Source organism: Centruroides sculpturatus, unplaced genomic scaffold (genome assembly GCF_000671375.1).
Source record: "Centruroides sculpturatus isolate CEXI.00-Female unplaced genomic scaffold, Cexi_2.0 scaffold165, whole genome shotgun sequence".
Classification (NCBI taxonomy): Eukaryota; Metazoa; Arthropoda; class Arachnida; order Scorpiones; family Buthidae; genus Centruroides; species Centruroides sculpturatus.
Window position 1 is genome coordinate 252,409 of NW_019384429.1, and position 14,145 is coordinate 266,553.

Genomic DNA, 14,145 nt, shown 5'->3' on the forward strand with positions numbered 1-14,145 from the left:
TTTTGAGGATATTATATAGCAAAGATTTAAAAAAGTACGAATTCACAAGTGAAATTGAAAGTTTTAATTTTGAAGTAACAACTCTTATACAAAATATAGAAACTGCGTTTTCGCTTAATATTATACAGGCTCTTCATGAATTTGGTTTAATTGAGTCTTACCCTAATATCAATGTCGCTCTTCGAATATTTCTAACTCTTCCCGTTTCTATTGCTTCGTGCGAGAGAAGTTTTATCAAGTTAAACTTAATAAAAAAATTATTTAAAATCAACTATCGGACAAGAACGATTATCCAATATTTCTATTATTTCAATAGAATACAATATCGTTAAAAATATTAATTATGAAGGTATAATTAATGAATTTGCTGAAATGAAAGCCAGAAAAATTTAATTAAAATAAATCTTATTAAAAATCTATTGTAATGTACAGTATTTGTTTTATTATTTTCCCAAAACCAAATAAATTAAGGGGCCTAAATGCAAATTCTTGCACAGGGCACAAGAATGGCTAGTTACGGCTCTGATCTAGTTATTCTGAAGGGAACTTTCAACCTAAGCCAGTAATTGTATATTACACCATTAAAATATTTATAGATTAAAATTCAGTTGAAATACTTAACTCTTTCATTGAAATTAGGTAGTTGCAGTCTGATTTCTTGTGACATTGGCATTATTAGTGTATAGAAGATGGCAAAATTTGCATTATGCTGAAAAAAACGGGAATTCTCAGTGAAAAATGAACCTCATAAAACTTTTGCTAATTGCAGAGCCATCCATAATGATTCAAAAACCGTATTCAGCCATCAGAGTTATTTTTCTTCCAGTCCAGAATCATTATGTAATAAAATGTGAGACTAAATGGACTTAACTAATTTTCACTGATTACAGCATCAGTATAATGATTTGAAATAAATGTTTTAGATAAACACTACATAATTTTTGACATAGAATCTGAATCTGCTATAAAAAATGGGAGTTCTCTTTCGAATTTACAAAGTTGACCGCCGCCCCATCCCAGGGGGCAACTGGGGCTAACTTTTGCAAGGTTGAACTGCCCTCTCCAAAATGTTGAGAGTTTATTTCAAACATTTTTTTCTGTATGATATGTATTACTCGAGATATTTCACATTCACAAGTTAAATGAGAAACCCTGTATAATATTTACCTATTTTTGTATATACTAACAGGGTTACCATAACAGTTAAAGGCAAAATATGGACAGATTAGCATTAAAAGTACTCAGACAGCAAGGCAAAATAAAAGGAATTTATTCATATTTTTCAATCTAGTAAATGTAGGTATATAATATATAAAGTTTCCTTTGGGCACAGAATGCAACTTTAAATATAAAAATCTAATATACCATTTGGAAAACAAGTACAGTAGAACCTCGAAAACTCGGCTCTTGATAACCCGGCACTCCGGATAACTCAGCCACACCCTGGCAGGGCAAAAAAATCCTTAGTTAATTCATTTTCATTATAGACAGCTTTATAAAAGTATAAAAGCTCTCATAAAGTATTTTTCTGAGGTCTGTCTTATCAGGTAAATTACTGTACACAGTGTATTCATTAATTTTCATTTTCATGTAGTAAAGGCTCTATGCCNTTCAGCAGCTAGCATATTGAAAAATTTTTAAATACCAAAATTATTTTGGTACTTAAAAATTTTAATAATTGAGCATATCTCATAATTAGTGGAAAGTTCAACTTTAGCAGACACCTCAATGCATGATGACAAACTTCAAACCAAAGAACAAAAACTTACATTTGTCAGCTGTTGTCTGTTTGTTCTTGTTGACAATAGCAAACCACCAGTGCCTGTGTGATTAGGATATGCAATCAGAACTTAATTTCTAGACATACTATATATATGGTGAATGATGACTCATCAATTTAATAATTATTTATTTAGTTGTAGTCTATTCAAATTGACAAATATCCAGCTAGATATTCTATTGGAGTGATCAAAGAGAGGATTTGTTTTTTCCTAGTTGACTCTTACATTAACAGCTGTTACATCATTCCAAAATTACATAAACAATAAGATTTTGGCAACTGGCATTTTAATGTATTTTTAAGTGTGATTATCAAAGCTTTGAGCCAAAGCTCTTTCAATCTAATTACAAAAAGTTCATGAATCCTTTAAATTTACAATTAGTTGATATGAATACAAGACTATATAATTAATTTCTAAAATAAATTATCATCATCAACATTTACAGTTTTAACAAACAATTTATAAACAACATGTTTATACTCATATGTACAATGGGTGATCAGTTAACAAAAACTTTCATGAAAGATTTTTATGATCGGACAACGAACACATGTTTAGATAATGAACACTTTACTGAACAAACATAAAAAGAAGCAATGTAAAATAACAAATACCAATTGATTTTCCCTTGTCTTCAGGTAACAATTGGAATCCTTTCAGAGTGTGGGAGACGTCAACATCAATGCTCAACCTGATACCGATCAGATAGTTTAATATCCCTCTGAATTTTGAAACTCTTCCTTGTAATTCCAGCTTTTTCTTTACCTTTCTGACAAATAATTTTTCATAGTCTTCGCAAGACTGTTGGACAAGCACTTGTTATATTTTGCATAGGGGTTTATTTACAAAAAGTGAAAGTTTAACTGCTTCATCGAATACAGTATTCATTAACATTTTAATACCAAATTTCGAATTCCATCTGGGCTTTGCATTTAAATAATTTTTTGTTGGCTAGTTGATTTCTGTTCTCTGAATTTTTGTAAGTGCTTTTCTGAACTTTTTATTTAAAAAAGAAACTGATAATATTATGGAGCCTAAAAAGAGAACTGTCAAGAACTGCTCACCGTAGAAACCTAGTAAGAGATAATAGCCAAGGTAGAAAGTAGGCACAAGATGTCTGATGTTGCTAGGCAGTATGGCTTAAAAAGGTCTACAGTAGACACAATCTTAGCTAAGAAAGATATATCAAGAAGTCTCAAGCTGCTAATGGAGTAATGAAAATCACATCTGAGAAATAAAGAGCATTTTATAGCTCATAATGGAACCTGACACTGATCTGACGAAAGAAGAACTCCAGGGATGTCAAAACAACAATCATCCAAGTGGCAACCAAACCAGAATAAGGTTACCGGGATTGGGGATCTCTACAATTACAATACTATTAATTACTTCCGAAAAATCCTAAAAAAAAAAAGAAAAGCAATCAACATTGGACATATTCTTTAATCCCCACAAATGGAAAAAACATGACTAATAAAAATGCAAGACTGCATAAATATGTATTTTTACTATTACATATAAATAAACATAGTTAAAAAATGTATATGTTTTTTATTTTTTGGAGTCTCCAGAACGAATTAATCAAATTCCCATAAAAACCTATGATAAATCGATAATCGGATAACAAACAAAGTCTTGGAACAGATTATGTTTGTTAACCAATCACCCACTGTAGTAACACCTAATACTAATTTTATTATTTATGGATTTTTGAGTTTATATTGTATTTTTAGTTTTATTTTTTTATTTATTTATGTTTTTTCATCATTTACCCATATTAAACCCAATTTTATTTTTATTTACAATATTTAGTTTTTCATTATTTATCTAGTTATTTATTTGTAATTTTATTCTATTATTTTAATTTTTAATTTAAAGCAACTGGCATTCTATGTTCAGAAAATTATCTGTCATATTCTATTTATTCTAAGTTCAATTTTTCATTCTACCTGAAGATGGTCTTTAAAACTAACCAAAAACATTCATAATTAAATCGCTGTTTTTAAAGGTTCCATGAATGTCTTCCATATTCAGTTTCTATTTTTAACATTTTAACATTTTGTTAAAACCAACCACTAACCTTGTCCTTTGTTTTTTTTTTTTTAGTTGAAAGTTAATACAAGAAATTCTCATTAGTTCTAAATTCAGGGGACAAAATAATTGCAACTTCAAATTATCAAGATTTACATATATCTGAACAATATGCAAAATGCCATATAACTGATATTATTTATTAAGCAAATGGAATACAGAATCTGTGTACAGAATGCTATTTTTCGTTAATTAATAATTAATAATAATAATAATACTCATAGATTCAGTCATTCCACAGATGCCTTATTTCCGGGGCAAGTTCTGTGTACTGAAAAAATTAGCAAGTACACAGAACTTGCCCAGGAAATAAGGCATCTGTGGAGGATGGATAGGGTGCTTATTGTACCTGTCATTCTCTCCTGTACAGGTGTGATACCACACACACTACACAAAAGCCTGGGAACATTACAATTAAGTAGAAATACATGCATCACACTACAGAAGGCCACTATATTGAATGCATGCCATATTGTTAGGAAATTCCTGAATACAGACACTGACACATATTTAATTTTAGTTTTGTTTTGGTTGCTATGCCTTGACTCTGGTCTGGCATAGTACACAGCCACCAGTGTGAACCGAGTATAACTCACTAAACTCACTATAATAATACAGTAGAGCGTTGTTTATCTGAAAGCATTCCAGTCGGCAAATTTTAATTTTCTCTACTGCTGTGGCGCTACAAACTTTGGCTATATCTTGGTCTACTCCAATATTTTCTTTTGTTGGTGTGTGTGTTTTAGCTGGCAGCACTGGCACTTTTGTGTGATGTTTTTTTGAGGACTGTGTCGTGCTGAATCAAATGTTTTTGATACTAGATCAACTTCTAAAGTATATTTTTTTGGTTTTTATATTTTTCAATATATTTATTTTGTTTGTACAAAATAAAAAATAATTTTTAACGATACAATAGCCACAATTATTATTTTAAAAAGTTTTCGTTAGGCTTAATATCTACGAAAATTCAACGCAAAGCAACATGCAACGGAGAAAAATTTCAACATGGGGTAGGTTAATATATTTTTCGTACATAATCGGTTATCCGAAAAATAAGTTATCCAAACAACCCCAGTCCCCAATTGATTCGGATAAACAACGCTCTACTGTAATAATAAAAATGTGAAGGTAAACACAGAACAGAACCTCACAAATTACCATATAGGTTTTATATAAAGTAAAGCAAAATTCCTTGAAATGTAATCCAAATTATTTTTAAAGTGGTCCAAAAAGTAATAAGTCACCCAAATGTAATAATCTAGAGCCCTATAAATATCTCAGTCTGCTACTTGTAGCCCAATCTTGATATTCTGAAAACCAGCTGTATATTATGACTAGCAGACCCCACCACGCTTTGTTGTGGCTCAAAATGTATCTATTATAAATGTATAACACTTCCCCTGTGGGGGGAAAATTTTTCGAAAAATTTTTTCTTAGTGTACATTCTCTTGACGTGCCCTATTAAAACGCAATCAAAAGTGCAAAAACCCGCATCTAAAATAGTATAATAGAAGCCAAGTTTTTCACAGTAAACCTTAATCTTGTCCTTCTCCCCCGCGGGGAAAATATCGAAAAATCCCTTCTTAGTATACATTGTGTTGACGTACTCTATTAAAATGCAATCAAAAATGCAAAAAACCGCATCTAAAATAGTATAAATAGAAGCAGAGTTCTTTACGGTAAGCCTTCCCCGTAAGGCTTACCGTAAAGAACTGTCCATCCCCCATGTTTAACGGAATAATATACAGCCTATGTCCACCCTGAAGTTCCATTCTAAATATTGGTGAAAAAATTTTTGAAATCGGATGAGTAGTTTTGGAGATTACCTGCTGCATCCAAACTTACTTACATACAAACATTACCTCTTTATAATATTAGTATAGATAAGAAAAAAAAAAGAGTAGTCCATGGGTAAAATGACAACTGAAAATGTGTTACTGTAAAAGTAAAGCCATATTGCCCAGATTAGAGCTTTATTGTTCCCTTACAGCATAGAGGCACTTTGATGTAAATGAATGAGTTAACATATGCATATGAGTTTGGACAGAATTTTCACTTCAAATTTCAAAGTAGCCATATTTCAAACTAACAGAATTCCTTAATATGTAAATCTATATATCTGTGGCTGGGACAAAAGTACAGTTATAAACTAATGAGATTTCAAACTATCTGATTTTGAATTAACAAGGATTTCCTGTAGCTAGGTTAGTGGTTAATATTAACTATTCCTTCAATTCTGTTTGAATTAGAATTTATTGTGTTTGTATGTCAATGGTACAGTTAACTTCATAAATATATACATAAATTTTAAGGCAAAAAATCTTTTTAGAATGCCAATGTGTTAAGGTTTGGAGAAATTATGGGACTGGATGAAACAGTGATGCCACTGCCACCTTAAGAAAGGGCTATCAGTAACACAAGATCATATTCATCTATCTAACTCTGTTCTTGAGATTAAGAAAAAACAGACAGACGACAGTGGAAATTTAAGTCTACAATTTTTCAAATTGCAGCTCAAATAGATCAAAAGAAACAAGGAAAAACAGAATGTTTGAGATGACACCAGGTTAAATGGATTTTCAATGGCCTACAGGTTAAGTGTTATGTTTCCAATGGCAAATTTGGAGATGAAGAATATAAAACTGTGTGGATTACAATATCTATTTCTAGTCTACAGTTTTCAGTGGAATATACATCACTAATTAAATTAATTATAAAATGATTTTACAATTCATTTTTATATTGTAAGTAACATACAAAATACTATTCACAGTATTTCTTTCCATTTCATTTCTAATGTTCATCCATTAATTTCCAATTATTGAAAATTACACTCTATTCTATATTGTGCAAAAATAAAAACTATATACTGAGTAATTTTTAAAATCTCAGTGTGTATCTTAGAACTATTGCACTGACTGAAATACTTTTCAACCCACTTTCTATGAGTTAATCAATTTATCCTTCATTTTCTTAGAAACAAACTTAAAATGCATAAACTCATCAAATAATCCTTTATCTTTGCTTTTTTACTTCTTTTAAGTAAAAAAGCCAAAATTACTTTATGTATCATTCTATCCTGGAACATCTTTTAAATTTGGCATATTATAGAATTTTAATTATTTCAAACTTTTCACCTATATTTTTCAATATGCTAATAATTGTACACATATTCTTTCCATTTCACTTTTAATGAAAATTTATTTTGTGTGAAAATATAAGTTTTTAATTACAAGAAACTGAAATGTATCTCTTACAACCTAGAACATGTTCTTGGAAACAAGAATGCCTATTCCTTTTTTTCTACATAATACATCAGAAAATAAATTTCTCTCTCTCAAATTTCAAATACAATATTTTACTTCATAAATAAAAGTCATTTTTTTTTTTAAGAAAGAGAGAATTTAAAACATATACATAAGCAAGACAAAGAAAGAATGATATCTAACTTGATGGTTAAAAAACCTGATTTAGTCATACTCCAGCCTGACCAGTCACACTCCATTGATCAATCTTCTCATATTTTATGATTTTTTTTCATGCAGGATCTTGGTTAAGGCCAGTGTAAATTTCTTATTTTACAAGTTATAGTTAGGGTAAAGTAGGTAAACTACATATTTTTTTACTTTTCTTAGTTTAGCTTTTAACTGTGCATTCTGCAATTGAATTTTCTATACATATATGATACTAAGCATAGAGCATCACAAATTTTATAATGAACTTTTCATAAACCACGGGTCTTTATATGTGTGAAACCAGGTTCCAGTGAACACATTGAATCCAGCTCATGCAACCCTAGAATTACTAATTCTAAAACCAAATTAGATGCACTAATTAAATATTGCAAAAGCACAAACCAATTGACATTCTACATATACTGTACATGTAATGATCACTATTATTTAATTCATTTAGGTTATATATGTTTTTTAAAATGTTATTCAAATGTTCCATATTTAAAAGCATTCATAGTTAAATTCATATTTAATTTGGAATATTCTTTTCACATATATACAATACAAAGTCCAATTAAAGTCTGAACCAACTATTTAACATACGTATAAACTGCCAGATTATTTTTAATTTATATTAATTTAAGGTTAATTTAATTTAATACCTTTTGTCAAATTATGACAATTAATTAAATGTAATCTGAAATAGTGAATGTTTATGTCTGATAATACTCATTTTTATTAAGTAGTATTATTTTTTAAGTTAACCTTCCATACATAACATATAAAAGATTAAATAAAAAACAGTCCTAAAATATATTTTAAATAATTATAAAAGTTTGTAATTTCAATACTTATTAGCATTTTTATTCTAAGAAAAAGTTAAAATGAAATGCTACAAAATGTTTCTTCATATGTTTTGTAGCATTTCATTCATAAACTGTTAATTTTATCTGGTTTAATACTATTAAGTTTGATTATTATTCATTAAAAATCATATAAAAATTATAATTAATATATTATTCTCTTCAGATTTGCCTTTAATAATTTTATGAAAAATTTCTAAAAATTGTTTTTGAAATCTGAAATCTTTACTTGTATAACTCAGAGTAGGCTATAGTTTCACAAAAATTCTTTTGACATTATGAATTATCAAATATTCATAATGTCAAAAAATAATAAATGAGAAATAAATTCCTACTTTAATATTCAAAGGAAAATTAATTTAAATAAACAAAAAATTTATTGCACTAATTTCTACGAATGAACAAATATTGGAAGTTGGCATAAATTAATAGCAAATTTGAGAAACTGCTTTTATATAAGGCTTGTTGCTAGAAGTTGAGATTTTGTGACCCAAATACTATCTGAATATAAAAATATACAACATACTGCATATATTGCCATAATACAATTTGTATAAAATTTGTTTTTGGTTGATTTCACAAATGTAACTATAAATTTACAATTGTTATAATTTAATAATACAGCTTTAAACAATGTACTAATATTAACAGATCTTCAATAGCTCAAGCACTATAATAATAATAATAATAATATAAATTTATATCTTAGAAAGTAAAAAATTTTTCCTTCAGTGCCATTTCTTATCTATTTCTGTAAAGTGCTCAACCCTCTACCAAATGATCATCTGGAGTAATCTCTGCCAATGATAAGAATGAAGAAAAAAACTGGCCTGATGTTAGTCACACAGTCTTTTTCTAATATATCATTTCTGAAATTAATGGTCCATTCAACTATTGGCCTAAAAATCTTCTATAGACATGTACTAATAGTATGTAGTGAAACATTCTGCCTTTTTTTCTTTATTAATACCAATAGATAACAATTATAAATTATTAAAATTTGTATTCTATAAAGTGTTAGTAATTTTATGACACCAAAATTCAACACATTGACTTTTTATTTAAACTTATCAAAATTAATGACCCATTTCAAAAAATTCTAATTTCATACTATTAAATGCTTTTGTCACTATGTGTTATATAAGAAATTGAGAAAAACCTTCCAGGCTAGGATTGAAACATCGAGATATAAAATGAGGAGAAAACTATGGCATTAGCAGAAGCAGTGCTAAATAAAAAACTTACAGTTAACTGGAGGTCAATGGAAATCATCCAAAAAGATGAAGTAAGATGTCCACTGATGATAGCAGAAGAATTGCATATAGCACTAGAACAAGAAGGAAAGGAAATATTAAACAAAAGAAGAGAAACTATAGAAATTAACTCATGGGTCTGTATGATAAAAAGTTTAAGAAAAAACTAAAACAGAAGGAATTAGAGATGCCTACATTGGCAATAGAAGCAATCCTATTTATACACAATATTATAATGTTACAAATGGAATAGAATTAAAAAGAAAATTAAAAAAGTTGAATGTTTTATATATATATATATTTTTTGCTGTTGTTTTAACATTAAACTCATTATATATATTTATACATTGATGTATGTATATATATATATATATATACAAAGTTAATTCAAAAACTATTTATAGTTTAATTGGAATGAAGCATTATCACTTTACAAAACTGTTCTAAGACACTAACAAATAAATTTTTTTTATCATTTCTTGTTTTTTCATAATTTTAAAAACATTTGTTCTTTACTTTAGATGAATGTGCTAACTAATTATTAAATGTTTATGAAACTGTTCATTAATATATAATTTTTTCAAAAAGTTTTAAAGATGAAAGAAGAGTCCCTTAAAAAACATTTAACAGAATAAAATTAGGACTGCTAGAAGAAAGTCATTAATTTTGATAAGTTTTACAGTATATATATATTATAAATATTTAAACAATAAAGAACATCAAACTTATTACAGATTTTAAATTATTACCTTTATTTTCAGACAAGTATCTCTAACTGTTTCTTTTGCAGTAACTGCTTGAGCTTGAGCAACACGCCGTAAATTACGTACTTCTAACTTTAAATCTTTGGTTTGTTTCCTCAATTGTCTCAATTGAGTATATAATTCTGGATTTAGATGAAATTCTGTAAATATAAATAAATCAGTATAATCAGAATCAAGTAAAATATAAAACAAATTTAAAAATAAATTTACTTATAATGCTTTTATAAAAATAAACTACATATAATCATAACATTGATAATTATTTAGACATAAGTTTAAAAATTACACCAACTATTTATAAAAATTATGATATTAGTATTAGAAATTCTGTAATTAGTGTTTACTTCATATATAATTTAGATTTTGGACAAAAATTTATTTAAAAGCCTTCCAACTTTATATAAAATAATCATTTAATCTATTCACATCAAATAGTAAAAATTTTATTTAAACACATTTCTGTTTTTCTAGTAATAAAATCAGAGTTTAAATATGGTGAAATAATATAGTATTAAAGAAACAATTTCAAACAAACCTAAATTTGCATTTCTTTGATAACTTGATAACAGTGTATTATTAATAAAAACAATGAATGTATACAAAGAATAGTTGTAAGAAAAATAGAAAATAATTTTAAAAATATTGCATTATTTAACTATGTTTCTCTGAAAATGACTCAGTAGGCCCAAAAATGTTTGAGATTTCTTACTTGAATCATTTATATTAAAGCAGTATCTATAACTATAAATTTAGCTTCATCTCTCAATGCTTTAAATTACACAAAAACACCTAACATTTTTAGAAGTCAAATTGTAATTTATTCTGAATTAATGTTTTGGAATACTAAATTTCAATCAAGATCCAAACTTATTTAAACTGGCAAAATTGTGATATCATGAGATGGCGGTACTTGAGTTAGGGAATGTTATAGCAGACCTTCCATGCATCAAAGAGATACTCTGCATTTTTGCATTTATTCATTTGAATTTTCTTGCAGACTTGTAGATTTCTAAGGTCTTAAACCCTCTTAACTCTGCACAATTTTGGGTTGGTTGTATTCAGGAACACTAACATCAGGATTTGTTATAATAAAAATCCAACCATTTATAGACTTCTCAAAAATGATAAAGTGTTGGACAAATTTATGATCCCAGCTGTGTTCAGCATTTCCATCAGGAATGACAGATTCAACAAAGATTTAGAGTACTTTGTAGCTATCATAGTTCTTACAGGCTTGACTGAAGGAACATAAGTTCACCATAAAAAAAGACTTCTAGTTACCTTGTTTACCTTGTTAATGGCATTTTCATTAAAACTTGATATCAAATTAACCTAAAAGGAGCTCACTTAATATGACCAACCCATAACTGTGCAGAGCAAAGAGGGGTTGAGACCTTAGAAATCTATTCCAGTTACAGACCACAGAAATGGCCAGAGTTTGCAGCATGTTAGAGCCATGACCTGTCTACTCAATTCATTGTATTTAATATTAACAGACATTATTTAAATATCAAATGATAATGAAATAACAGTACGATAATTTTTATATCTAAATTATTTATATTAAATAATACCAATTGATCAAATTGTTCTATTGATTAATTTATTAAATTTAATAATTAAAACTAAACAGTTTTATTATTTTTTTTATTAAACCTAATCAGTTTTATCAGATTTATTACTATCAGTTTATCTGAATCTAAAACATTTAAACAGAAAGGTTATAACAGTTTTGATTAAATGGTAATTATGAGTTATAATTAAAATTAAATATTGTTTTCCTTCAAAAAATACAAATATTTTACTTCTAAAGTTATGGTAATTTTAAAAATTAATTCTACTGAAAGTATCTGATATATATTTAATTTCAATATATTTTTAATATTAATCATTTAATTCAAATTCAGAAAAATATATTATAATTTTTTTTATTTAGGATTGATTTATTATAAATTATTAATTAAAATTTAATCATTATTAATAATATTGTCATCAGCTTCTCATAATAAAAATATTAATAATAATAATTTCTTAACATAAAATTTCATATTCACATATTAAACAAATAATAATAAAAATTGACATTTTAAATAAGAATTCTTAAATTTCCATTAAGAAATAATAAAACATTGATAATTATTTAGACTTAAGTTTAAAAATTACACCAACTACTTATAAAAATTATGATATTAGTATTAGAAATTCTGTAATTAGTGTCTACTTCATATATAATTTAGATTTTGGACAAAAATTTATTTAAAAGCCTTCCAACTTTGTATAAAATAATTTATCATTTAATCTATTCACATCAAAACAATTAATTAATTTATAAAGTAAAGAAACATAAAATCTTATGACAGAAGAGGATTCTATTGTTCTCTAAACTTTACAATAATATTTATTTGCCAATGCTTAAAACTATAGGATGTGGCTATTTATACATACAGTATATATATGCCATTGGCTATTTATACATATGATATGTACTGTATATGCAATTGGCTATATACATATACTGACTGTATGTTCCTGTATTCTGGTCAGATACTGACTGTATGCGCTATGTGAGATCAGCCGGGGTTACGGAGTAAGAGGTACAGTAGAGCCTCGATTATCCGACCCAATTGGGGACTGGGGTTGGTCGGATTGTGAAATTGTATAGCGCGGACAGGAAAACACAGACACGTTTTACCAATTAAACGAGTTTAATTTCGCGCTAACAATAATATACAGTGGTACCTCAGGATACGAAATTAATCCGTTCCGAAACTGAGATCGTATCATGAAAATTTCGTAAGGTGGATCATCTTTTCCCATACGATTACATGTAAAACCAAATAATTCGTTCCAACGCGAAAAACATACTCAAATTAAAGCCAAGTAATACANAAGTATCTGATATATATTTAATTTCAATATATTTTTAATATTAATCATTTAATTCAAATTCAGAAAAATATATTATAATTTTTTTTATTTAGGATTGATTTATTATAAATTATTAATTAAAATTTAATCATTATTAATAATATTGTCATCAGCTTCTCATAATAAAAATATTAATAATAATAATTTCTTAACATAAAATTTCATATTCACATATTAAACAAATAATAATAAAAATTGACATTTTAAATAAGAATTCTTAAATTTCCATTAAGAAATAATAAAACATTGATAATTATTTAGACTTAAGTTTAAAAATTACACCAACTACTTATAAAAATTATGATATTAGTATTAGAAATTCTGTAATTAGTGTCTACTTCATATATAATTTAGATTTTGGACAAAAATTTATTTAAAAGCCTTCCAACTTTGTATAAAATAATTTATCATTTAATCTATTCACATCAAAACAATTAATTAATTTATAAAGTAAAGAAACATAAAATCTTATGACAGAAGAGGATTCTATTGTTCTCTAAACTTTACAATAATATTTATTTGCCAATGCTTAAAACTATAGGATGTGGCTATTTATACATACAGTATATATATGCCATTGGCTATTTATACATATGATATGTACTGTATATGCAATTGGCTATATACATATACTGACTGTATGTTCCTGTATTCTGGTCAGATACTGACTGTATGCGCTATGTGAGATCAGCCGGGGTTACGGAGTAAGAGGTACAGTAGAGCCTCGATTATCCGACCCAATTGGGGACTGGGGTTGGTCGGATTGTGAAATTGTATAGCGCGGACAGGAAAACACAGACACGTTTTACCAATTAAACGAGTTTAATTTCGCGCTAACAATAATATACAGTGGTACCTCAGGATACGAAATTAATCCGTTCCGAAACTGAGATCGTATCATGAAAATTTCGTAAGGTGGATCATCTTTTCCCATACGATTACATGTAAAACCAAATAATTCGTTCCAACGCGAAAAACATACTCAAATTAAAGCCAAGTAATACATTTAA

General features: G+C 27.5%; 1 protein-coding gene across 4 annotated transcripts in view; it reads right to left on the reverse strand.

Moving 5' to 3' along the window:
- The window catches only part of LOC111619676 (coiled-coil domain-containing protein AGAP005037-like), a 341,137-nt gene that overhangs the window by 154,227 nt on the left and 172,765 nt on the right, over positions 1 to 14,145 (reverse strand). For all 4 annotated transcript variants that reach the window (XM_023361441.1, XM_023361440.1, XM_023361443.1 and 1 more), the window contains one exon: positions 10,193 to 10,347. In XM_023361441.1, coding sequence (XP_023217209.1) covers positions 10,193 to 10,347 — 155 coding nt within the window. The remainder of the gene's footprint in view (positions 1 to 10,192; positions 10,348 to 14,145) is intronic.